The 25536-nt window shown below is 41.5% G+C and overlaps 2 protein-coding genes across 8 annotated transcripts in view; one reads left to right on the forward strand and one right to left on the reverse strand.

Moving 5' to 3' along the window:
- ATP6V0A1 (ATPase H+ transporting V0 subunit a1) overlaps positions 1 to 25536 on the reverse strand; it is a 512121-nt gene that overhangs the window by 171377 nt on the left and 315208 nt on the right. The window lies entirely within an intron of this gene.
- STAT3 (signal transducer and activator of transcription 3) overlaps positions 1 to 25536 on the forward strand; it is an 80649-nt gene that overhangs the window by 41165 nt on the left and 13948 nt on the right. For all 6 annotated transcript variants that reach the window (XM_070727646.1, XM_070727650.1, XM_070727648.1 and 3 more), the window contains exons 7-17: positions 543 to 637; positions 5270 to 5421; positions 5934 to 6092; positions 8154 to 8246; positions 9147 to 9206; positions 9383 to 9412; positions 9576 to 9669; positions 14209 to 14256; positions 23135 to 23218; positions 24203 to 24301; positions 24399 to 24534. In XM_070727646.1, the coding sequence (XP_070583747.1) occupies positions 543 to 637; positions 5270 to 5421; positions 5934 to 6092; positions 8154 to 8246; positions 9147 to 9206; positions 9383 to 9412; positions 9576 to 9669; positions 14209 to 14256; positions 23135 to 23218; positions 24203 to 24301; positions 24399 to 24534 (1050 nt within the window). The remainder of the gene's footprint in view (positions 1 to 542; positions 638 to 5269; positions 5422 to 5933; positions 6093 to 8153; positions 8247 to 9146; positions 9207 to 9382; positions 9413 to 9575; positions 9670 to 14208; positions 14257 to 23134; positions 23219 to 24202; positions 24302 to 24398; positions 24535 to 25536) is intronic.

Below are 25536 nucleotides of genomic sequence, written 5' to 3' on the forward strand. Positions count from 1 at the left end.
AAGACGGGTCCTCATTTTACCCACCTCGGAAGGATGGAAGGCTGAGTCAACCTTCAGCCGGTGATGAGATTTGAACCGCTGACCTTCAGATCTACAGTCAGCTTCAGTGGCCTGCAGTACAGCACTCTACCTGCTGCGCCACCCCAGCTCATAATGCCATTTTGTTCACTTTTTTCTTCTCCACTGATGCTACTCAGTACTGGGCTGGACTAGATAATGTGTTTATTTGAAAACAGTTAAGATCTAAATCAAAAGGGAACTAATGACAAAAAAACCAAGGTTGTAAAAAGAGAAATAATTCTCTTATTTGCTTGTTTAATTCAATTTGTATGCTGCCCAAACTCCCTAAGGACTCTAGATGGCTCATGTTTTTCCCTGTACAAAATAACAAATATGGTACAGAAATCCTAAAATAAGAGCAAGCTGCTTGTTTACTAGGAAGGAATGAGCTGTGGATCACAGATGTGCAACTGAAGGAATTGTACTTCCCTCTGATATTTGAGTTTAAATAACGTTTGCCCGTCTATTGTGTTCCTTCTTAGATATGCAGGATCTTAATGGAAACAACCAGTCAGTGACACGCCAGAAGATGCAACAGCTGGAGCAGATGCTAACTGCACTGGATCAAATGCGAAGGGTGAGGGCTATTATGAGAAAGTTACCTTGCCATCCACATTTATTTATTTATTGGATTTGTATGCCGCCCCTCTCCGCAGACTCGGGGCGGCTAACAACAATGATAAAAAACAACATGTAACAATCCAATGTAATAAAACAACTAAAAACTCTTATTATAAAAACCAAACATACACACAAACATACCATACATAACTTGTAATGGCCTAGGGGAAGGAATATCCCAACTCCCCCATGCCTGGCGGAGTAATTTGCAAAAGACAAGGAGGGTGGGGGCCATTCTAATCTCTGGGGGGAGTTGATTCCAGAGGGCCGGGGCCACCACAAAGAAGGCTCTTCCCCTGGGTCCTGCCAAACAACATTGTTTGGTCGACGGGACCCAGAGAAGGCCAATTCTATGGGACCTTATCAGCCACTGGGATTCGTGCGGTAGAATGCGGTTCCGGATGTATTCTGGCCCAATGCCACATCTTTTATTCACTTCTGCAAAAACAAAAATCCCTACCTACAAGGCACATTGGGCAGATTGTACAGCAGATGTGAGGGTTTGTGGGAGGGAAAACGTGTTCTTTGTTCACCATGGATGGTTGCAGAAAGCAGAACGAGGTATCCTCTTTAGGTACGGGCTATATTATTATTATTATTATTATTATTATTATTATTATTATTATTATTTTTTATTAGATTTATATGCCACCCTTCTCTGAAAACTCAGGGCGGCTCACAGAGTAAATATAAAAACACAGCATACAGTACAAATCTAATACAGTGGTACCTCGGTACTTGAACGCTTCCTTTCTCGTACATTTCGGATAACGAACAAAATTTTCGGCAAAAATTTGCTTCGGTATCTGAACAAAAATTCAGATACCGAACAGCCAGAGAAAATTTTGTTCATTTTCCGAAATGTAATCCCGGCAGCTTCAGGGGGCTGAAGAGCTCTCTAAGAGCTCCAAGCTGCAGGAAAGGTGCGGGCTGCTGCAATCTTGGCAGCTTCTGGGGGCTCCTTTCCTCATTGCTTCCTTTTATTACCTGTAAACAGCTTCAAAAACTTTCTCCTTCCCTGTGGCTGCAACAGCGGCGGCTTCCCTTCCAGTAGCAAGAGCACCGGGAAGTCACGTAATGAAGGGAAGCTGCTGGAGCGGCAGCAACTGCTGAGATGGCTCCGCCGGCTTCCCTTCATCACGTGCTGTTCCCGGCACTGTTGCTACTGGAAGGGATGCCGCCACTGTTGCAGCCACAGGGAAGGAGAAAGTTTTTGAAGCTGCTTACAGGTAATAAGAGGAAGCAATGAGGAAAGGAGCCCCCAGAAGCTGCCAAGATTGCAGCAGCCCCCACCCTTCCTGCAGCTTGGAGCTCTTAGAGAGCTCCTCAGCCCCCTGAAGCTGCCGGGATGGCAGGCTCCTTTCCTCATTGCTTCCTTGTTGATTTTTTTTTAAAAAAAAGATGGCAGTGTGCACAGACCAGCACAGACAGAACCGGATCCATGATGCCATCTTCATGTCACCAGCGGGTTGCTAACAGTTTGGATGATCTGGTCTGAACTGTGAGGAACCCACCTCTAGGCTAGATTCATATATTATACTTAAATCGTAACAAACTATACAAGTGAATTCAACTATAATACTTTGTGGACTATCATTTTGGCTACGTGCAGCCTCTACCATTATTGCTATCCCCAATGAATGGATTTCAAAGACTCAAATTCTTAGGAATAGCTCAATTGGCTGGGAAATTTTGACAACTGAAGTATGCAATAGTGAATAGTGATTGAAAAGATGAAATATGTGATTCCTATTATTTATTAAAGTAGAGAACTGTATCCCACAGATGCTCCTTTCTAATTAACACTCAATTAAAAGTCACAAAAAGTAATCTCTCATATAGATGACAGTTCTGTTTGTGGATTATCATGTGAACCATAGTTTGTTTTTTTCTTAATAAGCTAGAAATCTAAATCAGAATTTGTTCCTGGTTTCTAGTTCTTCAAATGAAATATCCTGGTATCATATTTACATCAAATTCATAAAGATTTACTTTGCAATAATATTAAAGTCTAAATAGCTATTTTATTATGATTAAATTTATCCAATAATTTAAATTTATCCAATAATTCGTTCTAAATGGTTCAAACCTGGCAGGAGGTACATTTATAATTATTAAATCTGGACCTAGTCATTCTTATAGCCATTGAAATCAAAGGACATCATTTGTGACTAGCCAGTTTTTCTTTCTGTTCTGAGTATAAGTCTGGATACAAGTTATATTTAAATATATTTAATTGATTTAAAAAAAAATACAGATTTCCTTGAGCTACAGTGGCACCTGAAGTTGGACTTTCCATTGCTAGGCAATGTCACAGAATTTCCATTGCTAAATAATGTCAGTAACCAAATTCCATCCGGTGTTAGCTGGGAACCCCTCCCAATCCAAGTAGCTCCCCTCTTGGTTCCTCCCAGCTCCATGCTTTAGTAAGATAAAGGACTGCCTTTATTTATTTATTATTTATTTATTAATCAGATTTGTATGCCACCCCTCTCCGTAGACTCGGGGCGGCTAACAACAATAATAATACAGTGTAGACAAATCTAATATTTAAGTTAATTTTAAAAACCCCAATTTAAGAAACCAATCATACATACTGACATACCAGGCATAAATTTTATAAGCCTAGGGGGAAGGGAAAGTCTCAATTCCCCCATGCCTGACAACAGAGGTAGGTTTTAAGGAGCTTATGAAAGGCAAGGAGGGTGGGGGCAACTCTGATATCTGAGGGGAGTTGCTTCCAAAGGGTCGGGGCCGCCACAGAGAAGGCTCTTCCCCTGGGTCCCGCCAAACGACATTGTTTAGTTGACGGGACCTGGAGAAGGCCAACTCTGTGAGACCTAACTGATTGCTGGGATTCGTGCGGCAGAAGGTGGTCCCAGAGATATTCTGGTCCGGTGCCATGAAGGTGCCATAGGTCATAACCAACACTTTGAATTGTGACCGGAAATTGATCGGCAACCAATGCAGACTGCAGAGTGTTGGTGTAACATGGGCATATTTAGGAAAGCCCATGATATCTCTCGCAGCTGCATTCTGCACGATCTGAAGTTTCCGAACACTTTTCAAAGGTAGCCCCATGTAGAGAGCGTTACAGTAGTCGAGCCTCAAGGTGTTGAAGGCATGAGTCCCGGTCCAAATAGGGCCACAACTGGTGCACCAGGCGAACCTGGGCAAACGCCCCCCTCGCCACAGCTGAACGATGTTTCTCTAATGTGAGCTGTGGCCTTCCTTTATTTTCCTCCATCTACCAATTTCTTCTCCAACTCTGCTCTTTAGGCTGCCATTAAGTCGGTCACCTCTGCCAACCTTGCCAGCCAATGCTTGCTGCCCTGCGTTGTCTTCTTCCTGCCTCTGCTGATGAATACCTGCCCTGGCACTTTCCAGGCAACTGCTAGCTACCCCTCCCCTTGTCTTTCATAAGACTTTGTCCAAACCATGTGTGGCTTTCCTGAAAAGTTTTAAAGGGCAGGCACATGAAAGAGGGTCCTATCTATACCAGAACAAAATACAGTGATACCTCGTCTTACAAACACCTCGTCATACAAACTTTTCAAGATACAAACCTGGGGTTTAATTTTTTTTGCCTCTTCTTCTTTTTTTTATAAATATACTTTATTTATAAATACAAAGAAAGAAAAAAAGGGAAAAAGGGGGGGGAGGAAAAGATGAACAGAAGAAAAAAAAAAGGGAAGGTAGGGAAAGGGGATGCAAAATCAAGAAATTTGGAAAAATAGTAACATTATACATCATACATTGAACATCGTAGCATGTAATTCCTTAGTGCCTCTTCTTACAAACTATTTTCACCTTACAAACCCACCGCCACCACTGGGATGCCCCGCCTCCGGACTTCCATTGCCAGTGAAGCACCCGTTTTTGCACTGCTGGGATTCCCCTGAGGCTCCCCTCCATGGGAAACCCCACCTCCGGACTTCTGTGTTTTTGTGATGCTCCAAGGGAATCCCAGCAGGGGAATCCCAGCAGTGCAAAAATGGGTGTTTTGCTGGCAATGGAAGTCCGGAGGTGGGGTTTCCCAGCGAGGGGAGCCTCAGGAGAATCCCAGCAGTGCAAAAACGGGCCCTTCGGCTGGCAAAAGGGGTGAATTTTGGGCTTGCACGCATTAATCGCTTTTCCATTGATTCCTATGGGAAACATTGTTTCGTTTTACAAACTTTTCACCTTAAGAACATCGTCCCGGAACCAATTAAGTTTGTAAGACAAGGTATCACTGTATGTCCTTGTAGCAACACTCTTCTTTCACACACAAAAAGGCCATGAATGAAGTGCAAATGATGCTCTGGTGGCACCAGCATGAAGGAAAGTGGCATAATGGCAATAGTTGGCCACAGCAGGTGGAAGGCAGCCAAAAAGTGGTTGAACACACAAGTGGGCCTGAGTGTACCTGAATTTTGTTCACTGACCAGCAAGGCACTGTAGTGTTTGGAACTTTGAGGACTAGTCATAAGTTTATTCAGTGGTGTTGAATGACATACATTAAGCAAGGACTACTATATTTGAATGTGAGATGATATACTGTATAAGAACAGAACATAATTGTTAACATTGCTGTTCCTTCCTCTCAAAGGGGATTGTGAGTGAACTGGCTGGGCTCTTATCTGCCATGGAATATGTGCAGAAAACATTAGTGGACGAGGAACTGGCTGACTGGAAGAGGAGACAACAGATCGCTTGTATTGGTGGACCACCCAACATCTGCCTAGATCGTCTGGAGAACTGGTAAGAATTTGTGGGTGGGGCTTTTGGGGGGAGGGATTGTTATGTATATTGGGATAGATCAATTTCATGGTATTGGCAATGACAATAAAGTACTTCTTTATTATATATTTCAGTAAACTTACAAAATGCTGTTTCTATTCCACCTTGCAAATTGAAAAAGTCATTGAAATACATAGAGAATATTCATGAATAGAAAATATGGAGGGCAGTCTCTCCACCTTAAAAGTTATTGTAGAGTTGACCTTACTAGTAGATTTAGATCAGGAATTTCTGCTGATTCAGGTTCTTTGTATGATCCAGAGGCTATTAAACTGTAGTCCCATCTTACCTGACTATTGCATGGTATCCATTCCTCGATAAGCTGGGTGATTGTTTAAATTGTATAAATTTATCTAGAAACCAGGAGAAAATACTTACAGTAGCCGCTTTAGGTAGAAAGTATAGTTAACCAAGTATGATGTTGACATAGCTGTTTTCTCTTGTTATTGTTCCATTCCTATTCTTCAACCCAGGATAACATCCTTGGCGGAGTCACAACTTCAAACACGTCAGCAAATTAAGAAACTGGAGGAGCTGCAGCAAAAGGTCTCCTACAAGGGAGACCCAATCGTTCAACACCGGCCATTGCTGGAAGAGCGCATTGTGGAATTATTCAGGAATCTCATGAAGAGGTACTACCTGTTTGTCTTAGGTATATGGAAAAGATCAGGTTCTCTGCAGTTGGAGTGCTGAAATATTGCACATAGAAACTGACTACTTACAATCAACCACAAGTTTGTTGACTTATGTATGTAGTAAATAAATAGCACAAAACTCATTCCTGGAAGCTTATTAGAATCCAAAAATTAATATCAAATAAACAAATGCAATACACACTCCAGCCAAAATGAACTTCAAATGAGGGCTCAGACAAGACAGAGTTGACCAATGTTGAAAATTAGAAGAGAAAGAGCCGGGAACTCCCATGAGAACAGAGTATTTTTACAGTTACTTGTTCGTAACCGTGTCCTGCACTGTTACTGCATTAATCTGCAATTTTTAAAAAATACATGAAAAATTGTCTACTGTGCATTTTATCTTGAAACTTATATTTTGGGTACTGATGATGCATTTCATTTTTCATTTGAGAAGTATATCAACAATTTTGGAGCAGTATGAATCCCAGATACGTCTTGACTGTTTTGCTTAAAAATGCAGTCAAGTATAATTGTCAAGCAATCTTCTTGTAACTTTTCAGAGAACTTGTAAATTTGAGCTACTAACACTTCTACTACTAACTAGTAGTAGGTATACTACTATAGGTATATTACTACTAGTAGTAGTAGGCATACTACTAGTAGTAGGCATACTACTAGTAGTAGGTATTCAATTCAATTCAATTTATTGGATTTATATGCCGCCCCTCTCCGAAAACTCGGGGCGGCTAACAACAGTCATGAACAATATACATGAACAATATACAGTAAAAATCCAATACTAAAAACTAACTTAACACCCCTTAATGTATAAAACCAGCATACGTACAAACATACCATACATACAGTTGTATCAGCCTAGGGGGAGAAGAAGTCTTAATTCCCCCATGCCTGGCGGCAGAGGTGGGTTTTGAGTAGCTTACGAAAGGCAAGGAGGGTAGGGGCAGTTCTAATCTCTGGGGGGAGTTGGTTCCAGAGGGCCGGGGCCGCCACAGAGAAGGCTCTTCTCCTGGGTCCCGCCAAGTGGCATTGTTTACTAGTAGTACAGTGGTACCTCGAGATACGAGTTTAATTCGTTCCGGACCTGGGCTCTTAAGTCGAGCAGCTCTTATCTCGAACGACTTTTCCCCATAGGAATTAATGTAAATAATTTTAATTGGTTCCAGCCCTCAAAAAACTCACAAAGTTAGTCTAAATTATGCAGAAAGACATGTTTTTAATGAAGAAATGTACATGTACATATAAATGAATAATGAAGTTTCTTTCACTTAACTTGTAAACTTTCTTAAACTTTTAAATTTACATATGTTCAACTTCTCTGCCACCCAATCCTGTAGGACAGAGGTCCCCAACCCTTTTTGCACCAGGGACCGGCTTTAAGCGATCAAGAGAGGAATGGGTGAATGAATGGACGGAGGGTGGGAAGGAAGGAAGGAAAGAGGGAAGGGACAGGAACAGAGGAAGGAAGCAAGGAAACTTATGAAAGGGGAGAGTAAGAGAGGAATGAGTGAAGGGAGGGAGGGAGGGAAGAAGGTGGGAAGGAGAAAGAAAAGAAGAAATAGAGGAAGGGAAGGTAAAAGAGAGAAAGAAAAAGAGCAAGAAAGAAAGCTGCAAGCACCCCCCCGAGCCCCCCAGGCCGGCTGCAACCTTTTAAAACACGCGCCGCTTCGCAGCTGTCTCCTGAAGCCGAACGCGGAAGTTAGCGTTTGGCTTCAGGAGACAGCTCCTTGGCGCTTGTATCTCGAATTTGGGCTTGTAAGTAGAACAAAAATATCTCTCCCCTCCCAGCTCTTATCTCGAGTTGCTCTTAAGTAGAGCAGCTCTTATGTCGGGGTTCCACTGTACTAGTAGGTATACTATTGTTTACTAGTACTACTAGTAGGTATACTAGTAGTAGTAGGTATACTACTAGTAGTAGGTATACTACTAGTAGTGGGTATACTAGTAGTAGTAGGTATACTACTAGTAGTAGGTATACTAGTTATTAACACAATCCCCTCTCCTAATCACCACTGATCTTCCCTTTGCTTTTCACAGTGCTTTTGTGGTAGAGCGGCAGCCCTGTATGCCAATGCATCCAGACCGTCCACTTGTTATCAAAACTGGAGTACAATTTACAACGAAAGTACGGTGAGTTTTCTGCTCACAGACATTTGAAATTGGAAGGCGAGTGCTAAAAACAAGGCCATACACATTCTAAATTCAGCATGCTTATTTAAAATAACCTAAATCCTTCATTAGAAAAACTGAATTCTGCAACCTTCATAAATTCTTTTATAATTTGCAAATTGTATTTTACAAAGTCCAGAAAGGGGTTATGTGGGATTTTCCAAGTTGCAAGAACTGGGCATGGTTAGTCTAAGGGAAGGGAAGGACCAGGGGTGACATAAAAGCAGTTTTCCAATATTTGATGGGCTATCACAGAGGATGGACACAATCTATTTTACAAAGCTCCTAAGGGCCAGACAGTGGTTGGAAACTGATCGAGAGATTCAACTAGAAATAAGGAGAAATTTTCGGTGAGAACAATCAACCAGTGAAACAGCTTGCCTTCAGTACTTGTGGGCATTTCATCACTGGAGGCTTTCAAGAAGAGACTGGACAGCCACCTGTCAGAAAAGGTATAGGGTCTCCTGCTTGAGCAGGGTTTGGACTAGAAGACCTACAAGGTCTGTTATTCTGTAAGTGCTGTGCATAATCGAAGAAGTCACTGAAGCAGTTTTTGAGAACTATTAAATTGTTTTAAATAATGAAAGATAGGGGATCTATACTGTTATCTATCTCCACATTTGCAAATTGCAATTAAGAAACTCAAATAAATAGTGGTCGGTATAATGGATCCTATTTTGCCTTATGTTAGGATGTCATTTTCCTATTGAGGTTTATGCTAATGTCAATGAATAACTGCTGGTGCCCCCATCATCAGTTTAGCTTAGTGTGGATTAGATAAATTACAGGTTCATTGTGAGTTTGTGTGTGTTACTGATGAGCAGGAGTTTCAGAAGTTAATGTTTATTTTCTCTTCTGTAGGTTACTGGTTAAATTTCCCGAGCTGAATTATCAACTGAAAATCAAAGTTTGCATTGACAAGTATGTTCAAATGCTCATTTTAATGTATTTATTTAATTACATTTATATGCCTCCCCTCTCTTGAGGACTAATTAAATTGAAAACTTCAGCCTTTCTTTTGTTTTTACTTTTATGTAGTATTATCAGTATATCCATTTTCTCCAGATTTTATGATGCACATTTTCCCCTTCTTTCAGGGATTCTGGTGAAGTGGCTGCCCTTCGGGGGTAAGTTTAAGATGTCAGATTCCTTTGGGAAATTACTGTTGGATCTCGGATATGTGATTCCCAAAGTGTCTTGGGAAGGGCTAGCTTGTTCTTTGTTTAGGGTGCTGCTATTTTGATAATTGCTTAGACAGTCTTAAGGTGTATCTATCTTTGGCTTATCAAGATCCCGGAAGTTTAATATCTTGGGAACAAATACTAAGGTGATGAACATGGAGGAGTCCAACAATGGAAGCCTTTCTGCAGAATTCAAGCATTTGGTAAGCATTTTTTTCATAAGTGTGGGCCCAGCATGGAGGTAGCAAGAATGAATGAAAGCATTCTTGTCTTAGATAATGCTTTCCTCCTCCTATTCTTATATCCATTTAGTTTATCATGAAATAGTCCACTTTCCATTTTAGTAGCTGCTATTTAAAGATACCTCCTTAGCCACTAAGTGTGACTAATCATCACAATAGATAATAAAAACAAATCACTTGTACAAAGTATACAATCATTACATTCTCTTCCATGGTGGATATAGCATTCAGGAATGGGTTAAATCCATCTGTTCTCTGATTGGACGAAGTCTGTCAAAACTATTCAGGTCCTGTCCTTGTTATTATGTTTGACAGCTTTTTCACTCAGTTGCTCAGCTAGGATGATTATGTTAAATCTTCCTTCTGTGGCATTTACCTATTCTTGGTTGCTATTCCACCTTGGTAGCACTGAGTTGAATCAATCTTGATTAGCTGTGAATTGTGCTCTGACAACTGCTGTTTGTGTGGATTCTATCAGTTCTGCAAAATATAAGTTGGACGGTTTCATTTGAGGCTTGAGAGCTGGCTATAACTGCTTCAGGCAGCCTGCAATCGCTGCCTGCTGGGGGAGATGATCGTGATTTCCAATTTCTGCTCCTAATTGAAACTTGCTTCATTTTGTTATCGGATTGTCTCTTTCGCCCATTGGAACAGCTGGAGGGCCTTGGCTGGTTTGTCAGCCATCTGGCTGCTGGAGGTGATGGATAGTGGGGATCGGCAATTGTGGCGGCCATTTTAAAGGGCCGGCAGCCATTTTCAGCTCCAATTCTTCATCATGTAGACAGGGCTTGTAGTTTAAATAGACATTGGTCCCTCTTGGAGATTGGACCTGCCCTATCACCTGCTGGTGGCCGAGAAAGTGCACATAACAATTAATGCACAAACAGTGCAAACTGTAGAGGGAGGGGTGACGACCCCTCCTTGACTAGCAACCCAAGGAACACTACATTGCTCCCATTTTCAACCCAAGCAACCCAAGGAACGCTAATTGCTCCCATTTTCAAGCCTGGCCAGTATAAGTGCCTAGCGAGAAGGGGTGATAGCCTCCTAGATAGCTGCCCCGGAAGAATTAGCTGTTAATTACAAAGGGACTCGGTGGAGTTTTTATGCTCCCACAATTGGCAGCTTGCCACACCCCACAAAAACATAGCAAAGAGGGGACAGGCTCTTTGAATATATTCGGGGTGACGCAGCAGGTAGAGTGCTGTACTGCAGGCCACTGAAGCTGACTGTAGATCTGTAGGTCAGCGGTTCAAATCTCATCACCAGCTCAAGGTTGACTCAGCCTTTCATCCTTCTGAGGTGGGTAAAATGAGGACCCGGATTGTGGGGGCAATATGCTGGCTCTGTTAAACCGCCCTGAGTCTGAGGAGAAGGGCGGCATAAAAATCAAATGAATGAATGAATGAATATTGCCATACTTCACCAGGGCATGGTTGATCAGTCAGATCAATCAGGCCAATTAAGGAGCCACGCTCCAACAGAGCAGACAGAGCTGTCATGTGAGCCACGCTCAACCAGAGCATGGCAGAGACAAGTTCCTTAGTCTCAGTGAGGTTAGACAGTCATTTATTGGAGTAGACACAGTCCGCTGTGTCTGTAGGCACAAACATCAGCCCATGTTACTGCCACACATCATGGCATCAAGGGCATTGAGTTCTTTCTCCATGGAACCTAGCAAGGGCCACAAGAGCTGTCATAATTCAGGGGAGTCTGACCACTCCTCACATTAGATGAGGGGAAAGGCTTCATTCTTTTGGTCTTCCAAGGCAGTCAGTAATGCAAAATAGCATTGCCATAAGGCACTGGATAAGCTGTGCAACAAGGCAGCACAACTGACTCAGGTACTGCGGCCCTAGAGGAAGGTGCTTCTTGCCTGGATTTTATTATTCCAAATTCTAATGCTGATCTTTGGTAAGCTGGATTGGCTTTCCTCCTCTCTAGAGTGTCCATCTGTTCCCCTGAGCTGTAAAAGACACATGCCAGAAGATACTTTCACTCCTATAGCAGCTGGCCTTAGGTCTATGGAGGAGACACGGCATGTCTTACCTGACAATATGCAGGACATTGTCGCTGAAGCTATACACAAGGCATTGCAGTGGGTCGTCAGCAGTCACATCATGAATACCATTGCAATAGAGGAAGTTCCCATAGCTACAGACATTATTCGGAATCAATTCCGCCAGTCTACTAGTCTCAAGTTTTAGAGGGTGAAGGGCAACCAGATCTGGAGTTATCTGAGGATGACAGAAGGTCTTCATGTGGTTTTTTCCAATTCATTTGTTATGGTCGCTGCTGCACAGAACCACACAGAAAATAGTGGCAAGATTAGTTCCTATGTCTCCTAAACCAGAGCAGCAGTCAGCACAAGATCTTACTGATCCCCTGTTTTTAAAGCATACCTTGGAGGAGGATGTGGCCCCATCCCTAAAACTCTTTGTCAATATTATTACCCGACAATGGTCAGCCCCTGTCACATGCCCCAATCTGTTAGCCTCAGGGGGAAAAAAACTGTACAATATGGCACCTGACCTGACTAAAACTCTTCAGGTCCCGTCCATCAATGCCCCAGTAACTGCATTACACAACTCTTCCAATATGCCGGTTGACCTAGCAGAGGCATTTTGACCAGAGGTTCTCAGATCAGAACAGCTTTACAATGTGCAAATCAAGCAGCGGTGTAGGCTATTCGCGCCTCTACCACAGTGTCTATTTTCTTTCGCACATCTCTAATTTGGTTTCGCCAGCTGCAGGACACTATGCCTACCACTGATGTTCATTTGAAACAGGACATCAATAGGTTGATTATTGCGGCTCAGTTGACTGCAGATATGACATTAAACGCATCCTGGTTTGCTTCCAAATCAATTGGAGCATCAGTGACTGCACGGCAGATGCTGTGGCTCAAATCTTGGCAAGCAGACGCATGCCACATATGGTGGTTGGTGATAGCTTCCTTCAACGTGGATCGCCTGTTTGGCCAATGCTTGGAACCATTGCTGATAGAATCAAAGGATCCTATAAAGATCTCCCTTCGGTCTCCAGATGGGATGATTTCAGGCAGTCGTCATACTTTAGACAATCTCCATATCGTTCCTCTGGAATGAGTAACTTTCACTAGAGATCATTTGGGGTTGCCAGCCAAAGACAGAGACAATGTAACAAATGAGCAGAAAGGGGACATTCTTTCAGAGCTAGGTAGCCCTTTCGAGGGGGAGGAGGTCATTTGTGCCACCATCCTCAATGAGTGCATTCCCAAGCACCACATCAGAGGCTGGCTAGCCTATTTTGCAGACCGATGGGGAGAGTGCACTTCGGACGCTTGGGTTCAAGAGGATCTTGCTCTAGAATTCCACTTCATTCGCCCGAAGTTTTTTCTATGGTGTCCAGTTTCTAGGGTACCAGCCAAGAAGATCCTCATGGAGACAAATATTCAGTATTTGCTGGATATCCATGCCATCAAGCCCGTCCCTTAGAATCAACAGGGACAAGGCTTCTCGATATTATTCATGGTGCCAAAGTCTTCTTTGGCACCATGAATGGAGAGCAGTTGTAGATTTTGAACGTCATAACCATTATGTCATCTATAAACGGTTTAAAATGCACTCGCTATCCACGATCTTGAGGGGCATAAGGGAGGGTGATTTCCTCACTTCTATTGACCTCACAAAGGCATATTTACATGTGCTAATTATTCCACATCATAGGTAGTACTTGAGATTCCAGTTCAATGGAACTCATTATCAATATAGGATGATGCCCTTTGGTCTATCATCAGCCTCTAGAGTATTCACGAAATTGATGGTGATTCTTGCAACCACTCTGAGAGCTTTACTTGTGCATGTCCAATGCTATCTGGAGGATATACAGTATTAATTCAATTCTTGTTCCATCTTCAGGCCCAGAGGGACTTAGAGATCTGCCAATACAATACTCAGATTGAGGATTCCTTTTTTCTTGTTTTCTTGTGTAGCCTCTTCTCAGAAAGGTGGATATAGCATCCAGCCCTGCTCCAGTATTGTCAACGCCAATTGTGGACTTCGGTCCGCAGGTGGAATGTATTTGATTGACTGTGGCACAGAGTTAGGAGGAAGGCACAACAGAATCTGACACACTAAAGTCTGTCGCTATGTATCTTCATTTCAAATTGTCAAGCATACTAACCAGGATGGTCTTTAAACAGTTTTGACAGACTCAGTCCAATCAGAAAGCAGAAGAATTTAACCCATTCTTAGATGCTATATCCACCTTTCTGAGACGAGGCATATCAGGTAAGACCAATGCCCCTTCTTATTACTAATGATGTGCCACGTTTTTCATGAGTTCATGCACCATGACAAGTTGAAGTTCATAAAATGGAAACATAAGCTTTGAACATTTTTTTTTGGAATTGTAACAAAGAAGAGAAGGAAATATTCTTTTAGGTTTGTTTTCTTGTGTAGGGAAGTTCTTTGGCAAATCAACCTTCCCAATGTTATCCCTTTTCTCTCTCATTCACAGACACTGAGAGAGCAGAGATGTGGCAATGGTGGAAGAGCCAATTGTGATGTGAGTATCCCATCATGTGGCTGATTTTAAATTAATTGTTTTAAGTTGGAATAGGTAGTGATGGTGTTTGACTGTGATATGCTAAATAAAAATAGTTCTACCCCTTCTCCTTATTTTCCTCTTGCTTGGTCTCTTCCTTTTCACAATTGGGTTTTTCAGTCTTTGAATTACATCGGAAGTATCTTTCATGAACAAAAATAGAAAAATATTGAGGAAGGGAAATTGTCATTCTTAGAAATAATTTGAACTGGGTGTTTTTAGTTCTGATCTCCATTCTTTTGGCATTTTCTTGTTTAATACCTTCGTGACCGCCTTGTGCCGCACGAATCCCAGCGACCGATTAGGTCCCACAGAGTTGGCGTTCTCCAGGTCCCGTCAACGAAACAATGTCGTCTGGCGGGACCCAGGGGAAAAGCCTTCTCTGGGGTGGCCCCTCTGGAATCAACTCCCCTTGGAGATCAGGACTGCCCCCACTCTCCTTGCCTTTCGCAAACTCTTAAAAACCCACCTCTGCCGCCAGACATGGGGAAATTGATTCTCCCTGGCCGTTCCATTTTATGTATGGTTTGTTTGGGGTGTATGACTATTTTTATATTAAGGGTTTTAACTGTTTTATTTTAATCATTGGATTTGTACTGTGCTTTGCTGTTGTGAGCTGCTCCGAGTCTTCGGAGAGGGGCGGCATACAAATATAATAATAATAATAATAATAATAATAATAATAATAATAATAATAAAAATAATAATAATAGATTAGACTAGATTAGATTAGGTTAGATTAGATTTATTGGATTTATATGCCGCCCCTCTCCGCAGACTCGGGGCGGCTCACAACAATGGCAAAAACAGTACATAGTAACAAATCTAATATTTAGCAATCTAATTTACAGTTTTAAGTTAAAAAGTCCATAAAAGCAACCCCAATATATATAAAAAACAAGCACACAATCAATCATAGACCAAAACTACATGGGCAAGGGGGAGATGTTTCAATTCCCCCATGCCTGACGGCAGAGGTGGGTTTTAAGGAGTTTACGAAAGGCAAGGAGGGTGGGGGCAATAATAATAATAATAATAATAAACCTGAAGAGAGCTTAAACAAAATAAGAATTGCCATGTTTCTGAAAGAACAAAAAAATTCAACCATGTAATTTTTAATTGATTTGTTTTGAGTGTATTTCTAAGCAGGAATCCATAAGCTAATATTTGTAGCATGTTATACTCCAGTGCTGTGATAGCAAACCTATGACATATGTGCCAGAGGTGGCATGCAGAGCCCTCTTTGTGTGCAGGCGGGCTGTCGCCAGCTGCTCTTCTTGTTTCTGATGCACATGGTCTTTGCGTGTGCCGGAGTGGTGGAAATTCAAAGACCAGCTGGCTAGCGCACATGCATGCACTGGGAACTGGAAGACCGGTTTCCAATGGCACCTGGCCAGCTGGTCTTTGGATTTCAGGCACTCTGGTGTGTGTGAAGATCAGAAGGCTCGTGCGCGTGCGTGCACCAGAAACCGGAAGACCAGTTGGCCAGCGCACGCATGCGTGTGCACCTGCGACCCCATCTGCTCTGTGCTGTCCAGCTCAGCCATTGGGTGGAGGTGGGTGCTGTGGCAAGTGGGAGGGAGCCAGGAAAGATGTGCAAGCCAAATGTTGGAGCCGGGCTCGGCAAAGTTTGTAAGTGGGCTTGGTGGAGCCGCTTAGTGGGGAGACCCTAGCCCATTAGGTTCACTTCAGTGTGGGGTGAGAATGCAAAGGCCTCAAAGACTCCTTTGCATCTCAGAATTTGATCCTGCACTCTCGCTCTCACTTCCCTCCTTCCCTTCTTCCTTCCTCTTTCCTTCATTTCTTCTTCTTCTTCTTCTTCTCATTCTCATTCTCATTCTAATTCTTCTAATTCTTCTTCCTCTTTTCTTCTTCTTCTTCCTCTTCTTCTTCCTCTTCTTCTTTTCTTCTTCTTCCTCTTCTTCCTCTTCCTCTTCTTCCTCTCTTCTTCTTCTTCTCCTCCTCCTTCTTCTTCTCCTTCTCCCCCTCTTCCTCTCTCTCTCTCTGATTTTCTGGTGCCTCATCTTGCTGGGTTTCGTGGGCACTTCCTCCAGCCCTTGTTGGTGCTGTCATACCTCAATTGCTTGGGGAGATACACGACCTGCTTCTGCCCCTTACCTTCTCAGGACAGGCAAGGAGTAACCAGGAAGGGAGCAGCACAATTAAAAATGAGGAACCACAGCAGAAGGACGAAAGAACCGCATGTGGCTCTGGAGCCACAGGTTGCTTACACCCAGTCTAGGTAGTAAAATCGAAAGAACTATAACCAGTGGTGAATGGATACCGGATGCTTGAAATACATAACAGAGATTGTTCCAACCTCAAAAATTAAAATCTCCCTCTTTCAGCCTCAGTGGCCAAAGTGGAGAAAGCGGAAACTTGAGAATATGCGATTGAGAATATTTTCAGCAGTCAACCTGGCTTGATGTCTTACAATTTCAACAAAACTAGCCAGCTACTTTTCACTACATCAGATATATCCAGTGGCTACTCCTGAAAAATGTGATGGATCCTTTGGCCAGGTTCTTGCCGTCCTGACATACTTAATCTCTATATGGTTCTTTTATCCATATAGGAAGCTTTTGGTCTGTTTATCTGGGCCAACTGCAAAATGGGCTGCTCTGTTGCTACTGCAAGAAAACATTATGTTAATCAATTTTGACAAGTTCATAAGTTAAAAGTTATATTGAAAGATTCAAGCAAGTTAGCGACTGCCAGATGACATCTGAATAAGTTATAAGGGCACTAGTCACTTGCAGAACTGTACGTGAATTACTTTTAGCATCTGATCCACAATTTGGGTAGCAATAAGATCACATTGATGGACCCATTCAGGGACAGCATCACTTGATTCATTTTTGTCTATAACTGGAACAATCAAGGTCTCAGTTTTACCCACCACCACCAAAATAAGGACCAACTCAAGCCAAAAATAAGAGCCAGCATCATTTTGCTTTCAAATATTCAGCCAAAAGAACTATGTCCTATTACTTCAAGATGTAGCCACCGTGAGTCTCATGGGATTAACCCAAATAGCCCCAATAAGGCTTATATACTATTACTGTATGTCACAGGTAATCTAGCATATAGATTGATTGTCTATCAACCAAGTAGCCACTTCATGGGACCCGAAGTTTGACAGTGAACATCATCATCATCATCATTATTAACATGATATACCTCAACACTCCATATAGCCTCCCATAATTATTGAAACCATCAACAGAAGAATACTATTGACTAGTGCAATTTTAGGAATTACAAACTGTGAGAATAAACCTGGCTGAATACTCTGGATAATTGGAATGCTTTAGTTTCCTCCTTCCTTCCTTCCACTGTTGGATTTAGCATGGCTTCAGGCTCATGAGTTCAAATTGCTTGGTCAAATAGAACAGTAGGTTTCAAGCCCTCATGATGCAAAGAGCATGTTCCAGTTTTCATCCCAGGAGCCAGCAAAGTGCAGCAGCGGCCAAAAAAGCCAACACCATCCTAAACTGCATCAACAGAGGGATACACTCCAAGACCAGGGAAGTATTAATACCACTCTACCACGCCCTGGTCAGACCACATCTGGAGTACTGCATCCAGTTCTGGTCACCACACTTCAAAAGAGACACTGAAACTCTGGAGGATGTGCAGAAAAGAGGAACCAAAATGATTAGGGGACTTGAAACCAAAACTTACGAAGAGAGATTGCGGGAACTGGGCATGGATAGCCTTGAGAAAAGGAGGGCCAGAGGGGACATGCTAGCTGTATACAGGTATATGAAGGGTTGCCACAGAGAGGAAGGGGTCACTCTATTATCTAGAGCACCAGAGGGCCGAACAAGGAACAACGGCTGGAAGCTGACCAAGGAGAGATTCAACCTAGAAGTAAGGAAGAACTTCCTGACGGTCAGAGCGATCAACCATTGGAACAACCTGCCTGCGGAGGTTGTGAACTCCCCAACTCTGGACACTTTCAAGAGGAGATTGGACTGCCACTTGGCTGGGGTGCTCTAGGATTCCTTCTCAGGCAGGGGGTTGAACTTGATGACCTGCATGGTCCCTTTCAACTCTAACAATAAATAAATAAATAAATAAAATCCTAACCGTCAATACGAAACAAAATGCTTTATATGGCTTCTGCCAAAAGTTGCACTGACGGACTCATTTGTCCAGGAGACAAGAGTCTAAATATTTGCCATCCCTGTGATTAGCTTATTGTTATATCCCATCTCACAGGCTGGTCAAATAAGCAAGAACATAATGGATTTCAGTAGTTTCTTTAATGCTAGCCTACAATGCATGCTCTTGAAAATTGTAACAAAAATTCTCCACCCTTGGTTACAGTGAGTTAATTAAGAGTTTCCTTGAAATGCTTTTTTTCATTTTTCAGCAGATGGAATCAGATGAATATTCAAACATTTCACCCCTAACTTTTCCACAATCCCTCCCAACTATTCACCCAGTATCAAATTTCCTTCACCCAGATTTATTGCCTCTTGGAATCTGCATTGCCAACACTGAGGAACGTCATTTCACAAATATTTTAAAAGAACAACCATCCATTCTTTCCTGCCATCAATTGCAGCTCTGTATTTTTTTCATTAAAAACTTTATCCAGATCATTCATTACAACAGATGTTGGAATGCTTTGAGTGCCTGCAAAAGACTTCCACCAAACAATTTCTCAGGAGGACAAATCTGAAAGTGATTAGTAAAAAAAAACCTTGTTTTCTATCCCATATGACAATTCTGTGTATACAGTTGTTTTGCACAGTCTCTATAGAGTTTTCACAGTTTTCCCAGCAGTTGATGAGCAATTTTGGGATTTCATGGACCAATTTCTTTATTGCTTATCTGGATTTCATTTTATTGTAATTTGTTCTCCCCCTTGTCCAGAACCATGTATGGCATGTGCAGGCAATTTTGTTGAGCCTATGGGAGAAGTGCCTGTATGCCAAATTTTAGAAGTATGAATTTCAAGTAATGGTCACTTATTTCCTGCATCATCAGATGTAATCTGAAGGAGTTCAGATAGACTTGGCAAAGATGGAAGCCACTTTATTTTGGTAGGCTCATCACGAAAGCAAAAACTTCCGTAGGTGAATGATCTTTGCCAACCGGTATTCTATATCCATTTCTGCGTCTACATAATTCATAGGTACTATTATGTAAAGATCGTTTGCCTGGGATACCTTGGAACAGATAGCTTGTAAAAAAACAAAGTGGGCTTTCACCATTTAACCCATTGCGCAACATGTTCACCCCATGTAGCTCTTTGTGGTAGATACAGGTATGTCAGAAGTAGCAGAAGAGGCCATCTGTACAGGTGCCTGGGAATCCCACCCTCTATTTCCTCCTATGTACTGTTTCAATATATACTATCTGTCACAAAGAGTTGTCTGCAATTAGTGTGTCATTTAAAACTCAAAGGCATTGATTATGACATTGAAATATCTCCAGAATGCACCTAAACTGAATCAAAGGTTGATTTGATGGTAACTATTAATAATTAATAATAATAATAATTTATTGGATTTGTATGCCGCCCCTCTCCGTAGACTCGGGGCGGCTAACAACAATAATAAAAACAACATGTACAATCCAATAATAAAAAACAACTAAAACCCCTATTATAAAACCAAACATACACACAAACATACCATGCATAACTTGTAGTGGCCTAGGGGGAAGGGCTATCTCAACTCCCCCATGCCTGGCGGTATAAATGAGTCTTGAGTAGTTTACGAAAGACAGGGAGGGTGGGGGCAGTTCTAATCTCCGGGGGGAGTTGGTTCCAGAGGGCCGGGGCCGCCACAGAGAAGGCTCTTCCCCTGGGGCCCGCCAAATGACATTGTTTAGTCGATGGGACCCGGAGAAGGCCAACTCTGTGGGACCTTATCGGTCGCTGGGATTCGTGCGGTAGCAGGCGGTTCCAGAGGTAATCTGGTCCAATGCCACTATTCTTCTTGCGGTTTAATTTCAACACAATCCCCAGTGCCCATAATATAAGATCTGGTTCTTTTCTTGCAACTAGAATACTGCACGATTTTCTTCCTTCTGTGATATCTCTAGAAACTTTGCATCTGGGATGCTCCTTGGCTTTTTGATAAAGCAAATCAGGCAACTGCTGCAAAACAATTCCTGGGCAGAAGCATCAATGAAGGAACCAGAATACAGCCCTTTCTCAGCCCACATTATGTCCCCGGACTCATGTAGTCCTAAAGCTACCGTTACATACTGTACTTCCCTGTCTGTTAATGGGATAAATTCTTGAAACGGAATGGTAACAGTTCCCTATAAAACATGTTAAGTTTTCAAGATCTTCCTTCTGGTTGTTAGATTTTTGGTGATTTATATTTAAAAACATATGACCTGGTACAAAGAATCATATTTTCGGAGTATAAGACACACCGGAATATTAAATGCACCTTAGTTTTGGGGGAGGACAATAGGGAAAAAATAATCTGCCTACCAGGCCTTCATCTGGCCAGTCTTTAATCTGGTCATCTTAAGCATATTAGTTTGCTGGTTTGAACCCATGTGCTTGCTTTTTATCTCCTGGTTGAGGATAGAAAAAACAGTTTCTAAAACACTTCACTCTCTCACTCTCTAGAGAAACGACAATCACTTTGCTAGCAAAGCATAGAAGATGGCTTCACTCATTAGCACCTCATTAGGGCTAAAAAATAGCGGAAGATCGCTTGCTTGCTAGCAAAGCATGGAAGCTCACCTGATTGTCAGCGGGAGCAGCAATGAAAGAAGCAGGGAAGATCGCTTAGCTAACAGAGCACAGAAGATCGCATTAGCACCTCCTTTGGGCTGAAAAAAAGCTTGGTAAAAGCTACATTAGGAGTATAAGATGCACCCAAATTTTCAGCCTCTTTTAGGGGGGGGGGGGAGATGCATTTTATACTCTGAAAATACGGTAGTTCACTGCACATTTCCGCAAAGCATTACTCTGAAGATCAAGATATTTCTCTCTATCAACCTGCCATATCCAGTCAAATGTCTACCAGAGGAGAAATCCATTTCCAACAAGACAGTTGGATAGAATTCTTATAAAAGATTTGTGTTTATTCACAGGATATAAATACCCAAATAACACTGCCCTTTGGATACCACGTTTTGAATTTATGGGCCATGGCAACAGATCAAATGTTGCAAGAACTGCAAGCATTTCATCAGATTCTTTCAGGCCAAGTTAAAGAGGCAAACACTTCACTGACAGTCACTGGCAGCTTGGTCTATCAATTGGCAATTCATTGTATGAGTTCCAGTGTGGTGGACTTAAGTAGGCTAAAGAATGCGGACGATTAGTTCATTGATCTTTAATTGTGTCCTTCAGCAACCCGGTATTTATTTATTCGGTTGGATTTCTATCCTGTCCTTCTCCAGGGACTCAGGGCGGCTTCCACCTTTTCCTTGTCCAACCATCATTGTCATTATCCAATTATCAAGCAGAATATGAAGTAAGCAGCATGCTGGACCCATGGAAGCTTTATGGGAGATACCAGAATCTTATTGACTAGCAGACTCTCAGGATGTAATTTTGATGACTGTGGGTTCAGATATTTCTGCTGGTTAGCGACGGCTGGTTAGGATAAATAAATTATACTCCAATCTAATGATCAGTAGAGATCAGCATGATTTCACAGAAGGAACTATCAACTGCTCTAATTGCAGAAATTCTTGCTATACAGTGGGAACCTCCAGATTCTTTGCCCTTATTGAAGAGGAAAACCCCTCATACTTCTTGTTCCTGTAAATTTCCATTATTTGGCTTGATTTTCTGGACCACTTTTCTGTCTGAAATTCTCTAGGTCTTGACTCATTGTCTGTTCTTGGAAAATTCAGCTTTTCAGTCATTAGTTTGTTATGTCCAGAAGATTCTGTAATATTCTGTTACTGGGGAAAAGTTAAAACTATGAAGTTGTTAAGCAGAATAAGCTGTATGTATTAGAAGTTGTTTACCTGATCCTCATTGGCTGCCACGGTTTGGCGCCAAGCTCGTAGCGCTGTCAAGCGTCTCTTGTTGCCGGGGTAGAAAGTATAAAAGGGAGAGTGCCACCGGTGTTACGCGCTCTGCTCTAGCTCGCGTACGAGTGAAAGTGTATCCGCGTATAGTTAGACTCCTATTGGAATAAAAGATTTAAAAGTTAGCCACCGTATTCTAGGTTATTTCACTGGCGACGAGGATGGGATCTTTTAATGGGAGAGTGCCACCGTTGTTACGCGCTCTGCTCTAGCTCGCGTACGAGTGAAAGTTTATCCGCGTATAGTTAGACTCCTATTGGAATAAAAGATTTAAAAGTTAGCCACCGTGTTCCAGGTTATTTCAAGTTTCTTATAAATAGATTTATAACACTGAAATGGAGTTCTACCTTGGAAGAACTTGTATCTTCTGTTGTTCCAAACTTTTGCTTTTTGTTTAATAGCACCCTTGTGTTTCTACCTAAGTTTATGTTGACAGGCCGATAAAGGTTCACTAATTTGTAACTGTCTTGCTTTTTCTTTGCCATCAATCTAAGGCTTGAATAGGACATTAAGGTGGATAACTGGAAAAATTATGAGGATTGAGTCAGTGAAATATTGAGATAAGAAAACAACAATAATGTATGAAGCATTATTTGTTTATGGTGAAATCAAGGATGGTTAGCCAGGAGAGATTATGAACCTCTATTGGTGTAAATTAGTGTCAGGTGTTTCTTTTTCTTATTCAATGCCTTTAATTCTTCAATTTACTATTTTTAACTTCTTTACTCTCTAAGCTTACGCTGAAAGGTGAATGTCAGCTATGTATGTACATAATTCATGCACATTTTGACTTTTTTTCTCATCATTTTCTTTTCAGGCCTCTCTCATTGTTACAGAAGAACTCCATCTTATTACATTTGAGACAGAAGTTTACCACCAAGGTTTGAAAATTGACCTGGAGGTAAGAGTCTGTCATATCACATGTTCTACTAATTTAACTGTAACTTTACTTCTTTCTGAAAAGGCTTATTTATGGCTCGAATGGAAGCTTCTGTACCTTAGTAATAGTTTAAATAACATCTTGGATTTTTTCCAGGAACAAAGTCAAATACAATACAGGAAGCAAGAAGCTTAACTTGAATTATGGTAGCATTTAGGTAACAGTTTCCAAGAAGACACATAAACGAGATAATGATGCTCATATGACAGTTTCACTAACCATGTACAATGGCCATATTTTCTTGGAAAAAATAAACAACAAACCTGAAAAAGGAGCAAATCTGAAAGAGGTTCTGATGGATTTCCTTTGATTTACAAAGGAAGGTTCAAAAACAAAACCAATAAAATGGATAGTGAGATAGCGTGTGCCAAAGTTGATAAATAAATAAATAGAATAATTAAATTAAATTAAATGAATCTAAAGGATAGTTTTCTAAAATAAAGGACTGTCCTTTATAATAATGGACATACAGTCATTGTATGTGGTACTTATTTTGCCTTTATGTAGGGAACTATTCCTCTAAAATTAATGGAGCATCCACTTTCTAAAATGAATATAGCTCCAATGGTTAGTTTATGCTGTAAACATTTCTCTGGAATATGAGTCCCCAATCTTAAAAATCCAGATTGGATTAGAATGTTTATGAAAAGGGAGTCTAGAAAATCAAAGTGGGTCAATGCACTCTTTCAATCTTAGAATTTGCTATGGTCCATTAAAGCAGAAACAATTGTTAAACTGCATTTAGAATATTAGACTTTTAATATTGATACCATAATTTGATTCATTGCAGAGCTGTAAAATGATCTCATGAATGTCCTGTTTAGTGAGATGAAATAAATTTAAAAATATATTTACCGGTACTTTAATTTGCTTGTGAAGAATAAGATCCTAATACTCTGAAAAAGATAGATTTGCACTCAAGTAACCTGTATTTTGTTCCTCTAGACCCATTCACTTCCAGTAGTGGTGATCTCCAACATTTGCCAGATGCCAAATGCATGGGCATCAATTTTGTGGTACAACATGCTGACAAACAATCCCAAGGTATTCTATGCTATATTTGCACCAGTGCAGAAGAATGGGGAGGGAAGAGGCTGTTTCTCCTGATTTTGTGAATCATGAATAATTCCTCTCTTGGCAGAACGTGAACTTTTTCACAAAGCCACCCATTGGCACATGGGATCAAGTTGCTGAGGTGCTCAGTTGGCAGTTCTCCTCAACCACCAAACGGGGACTCAGCATAGAACAGTTGACCACTCTTGCTGAAAAGCTACTTGGTAACAAACTCTTCCTCCGCCCCACTTTTAACATTTATTTATCCTAAGGGATTGCCATCGTCCCAGCTTAACTAGAGTTCGTTAAAGCTCAAGGATCTCAGTTTTGAACTTTTAAATATAGACCTGGAGAATCATTGGCTGTAGATTGAAACCCAGACCCAGAGTATGTACAGGATGCTTCAGTGCTGGCAATACCCTCCCACCCAACCCCCAGATTGCTGAAAAATATGTTTAAAAACCTCTTACTTGTAAAGATACCTTTCCTCCAAGGAAATGAAGATGGTACAGAGGGAGTTCTCTCCCATTGCTAACATCTTCTCACTCTACTCACAAGAGCCTACAAAACTTTTGCCAGACCCATCCTTGACTACTGCTCATCTGTCTGGAACCCATATCACATCTCAGACATCAACACCCTTGAAAATGTCCAAAGATATTTCACCAGAAGAGCCCTTCACTCCTCCACTCGAAACAGAATATCCTACAAAAATAGATTAACAATCCTGGGCCTAGAACTACGGCGCCTAAAACACGATTTGAGTATTACCCACAAGATCATATGCTGCAACGTCCTACCAGTCAATGACTACTTCAGCTTCAACCGCAATAACACAAGAGCACGCAACAGATTCAAACTTAACATGAACCGCGCCAAACTTGACTGTAAAAAATATGATTTCAACAACCGAGTTATCGAAGCGTGGAACTCATTACCGGACTCAATTGTGCCAACCCCTAACCCCCAACACTTCTCCCTTAGACTCTCCACGATTGACCTCTCCAGGTTCCTAAGAGGCCAGTAAGGGGCATACATAAGTGCACTGGTGTGCCTTTCGTCCCCTGTCCAATTATCTTTCCTTTCCTTCACCTATCTTATATATTCTCTTCCTTTCTTATATCCTCTCCTCTAAGTTCACTTTCACCCTCTTTTATATTATCACATGTCTATTTTTCTTCCTATGTATTTGTATATTGGACAAATGAATAAATAAATAAATAAAT

Source organism: Erythrolamprus reginae, chromosome Z (assembly GCF_031021105.1).
Source record: "Erythrolamprus reginae isolate rEryReg1 chromosome Z, rEryReg1.hap1, whole genome shotgun sequence".
NCBI lineage: Eukaryota > Metazoa > Chordata > Lepidosauria > Squamata > Dipsadidae > Erythrolamprus > Erythrolamprus reginae.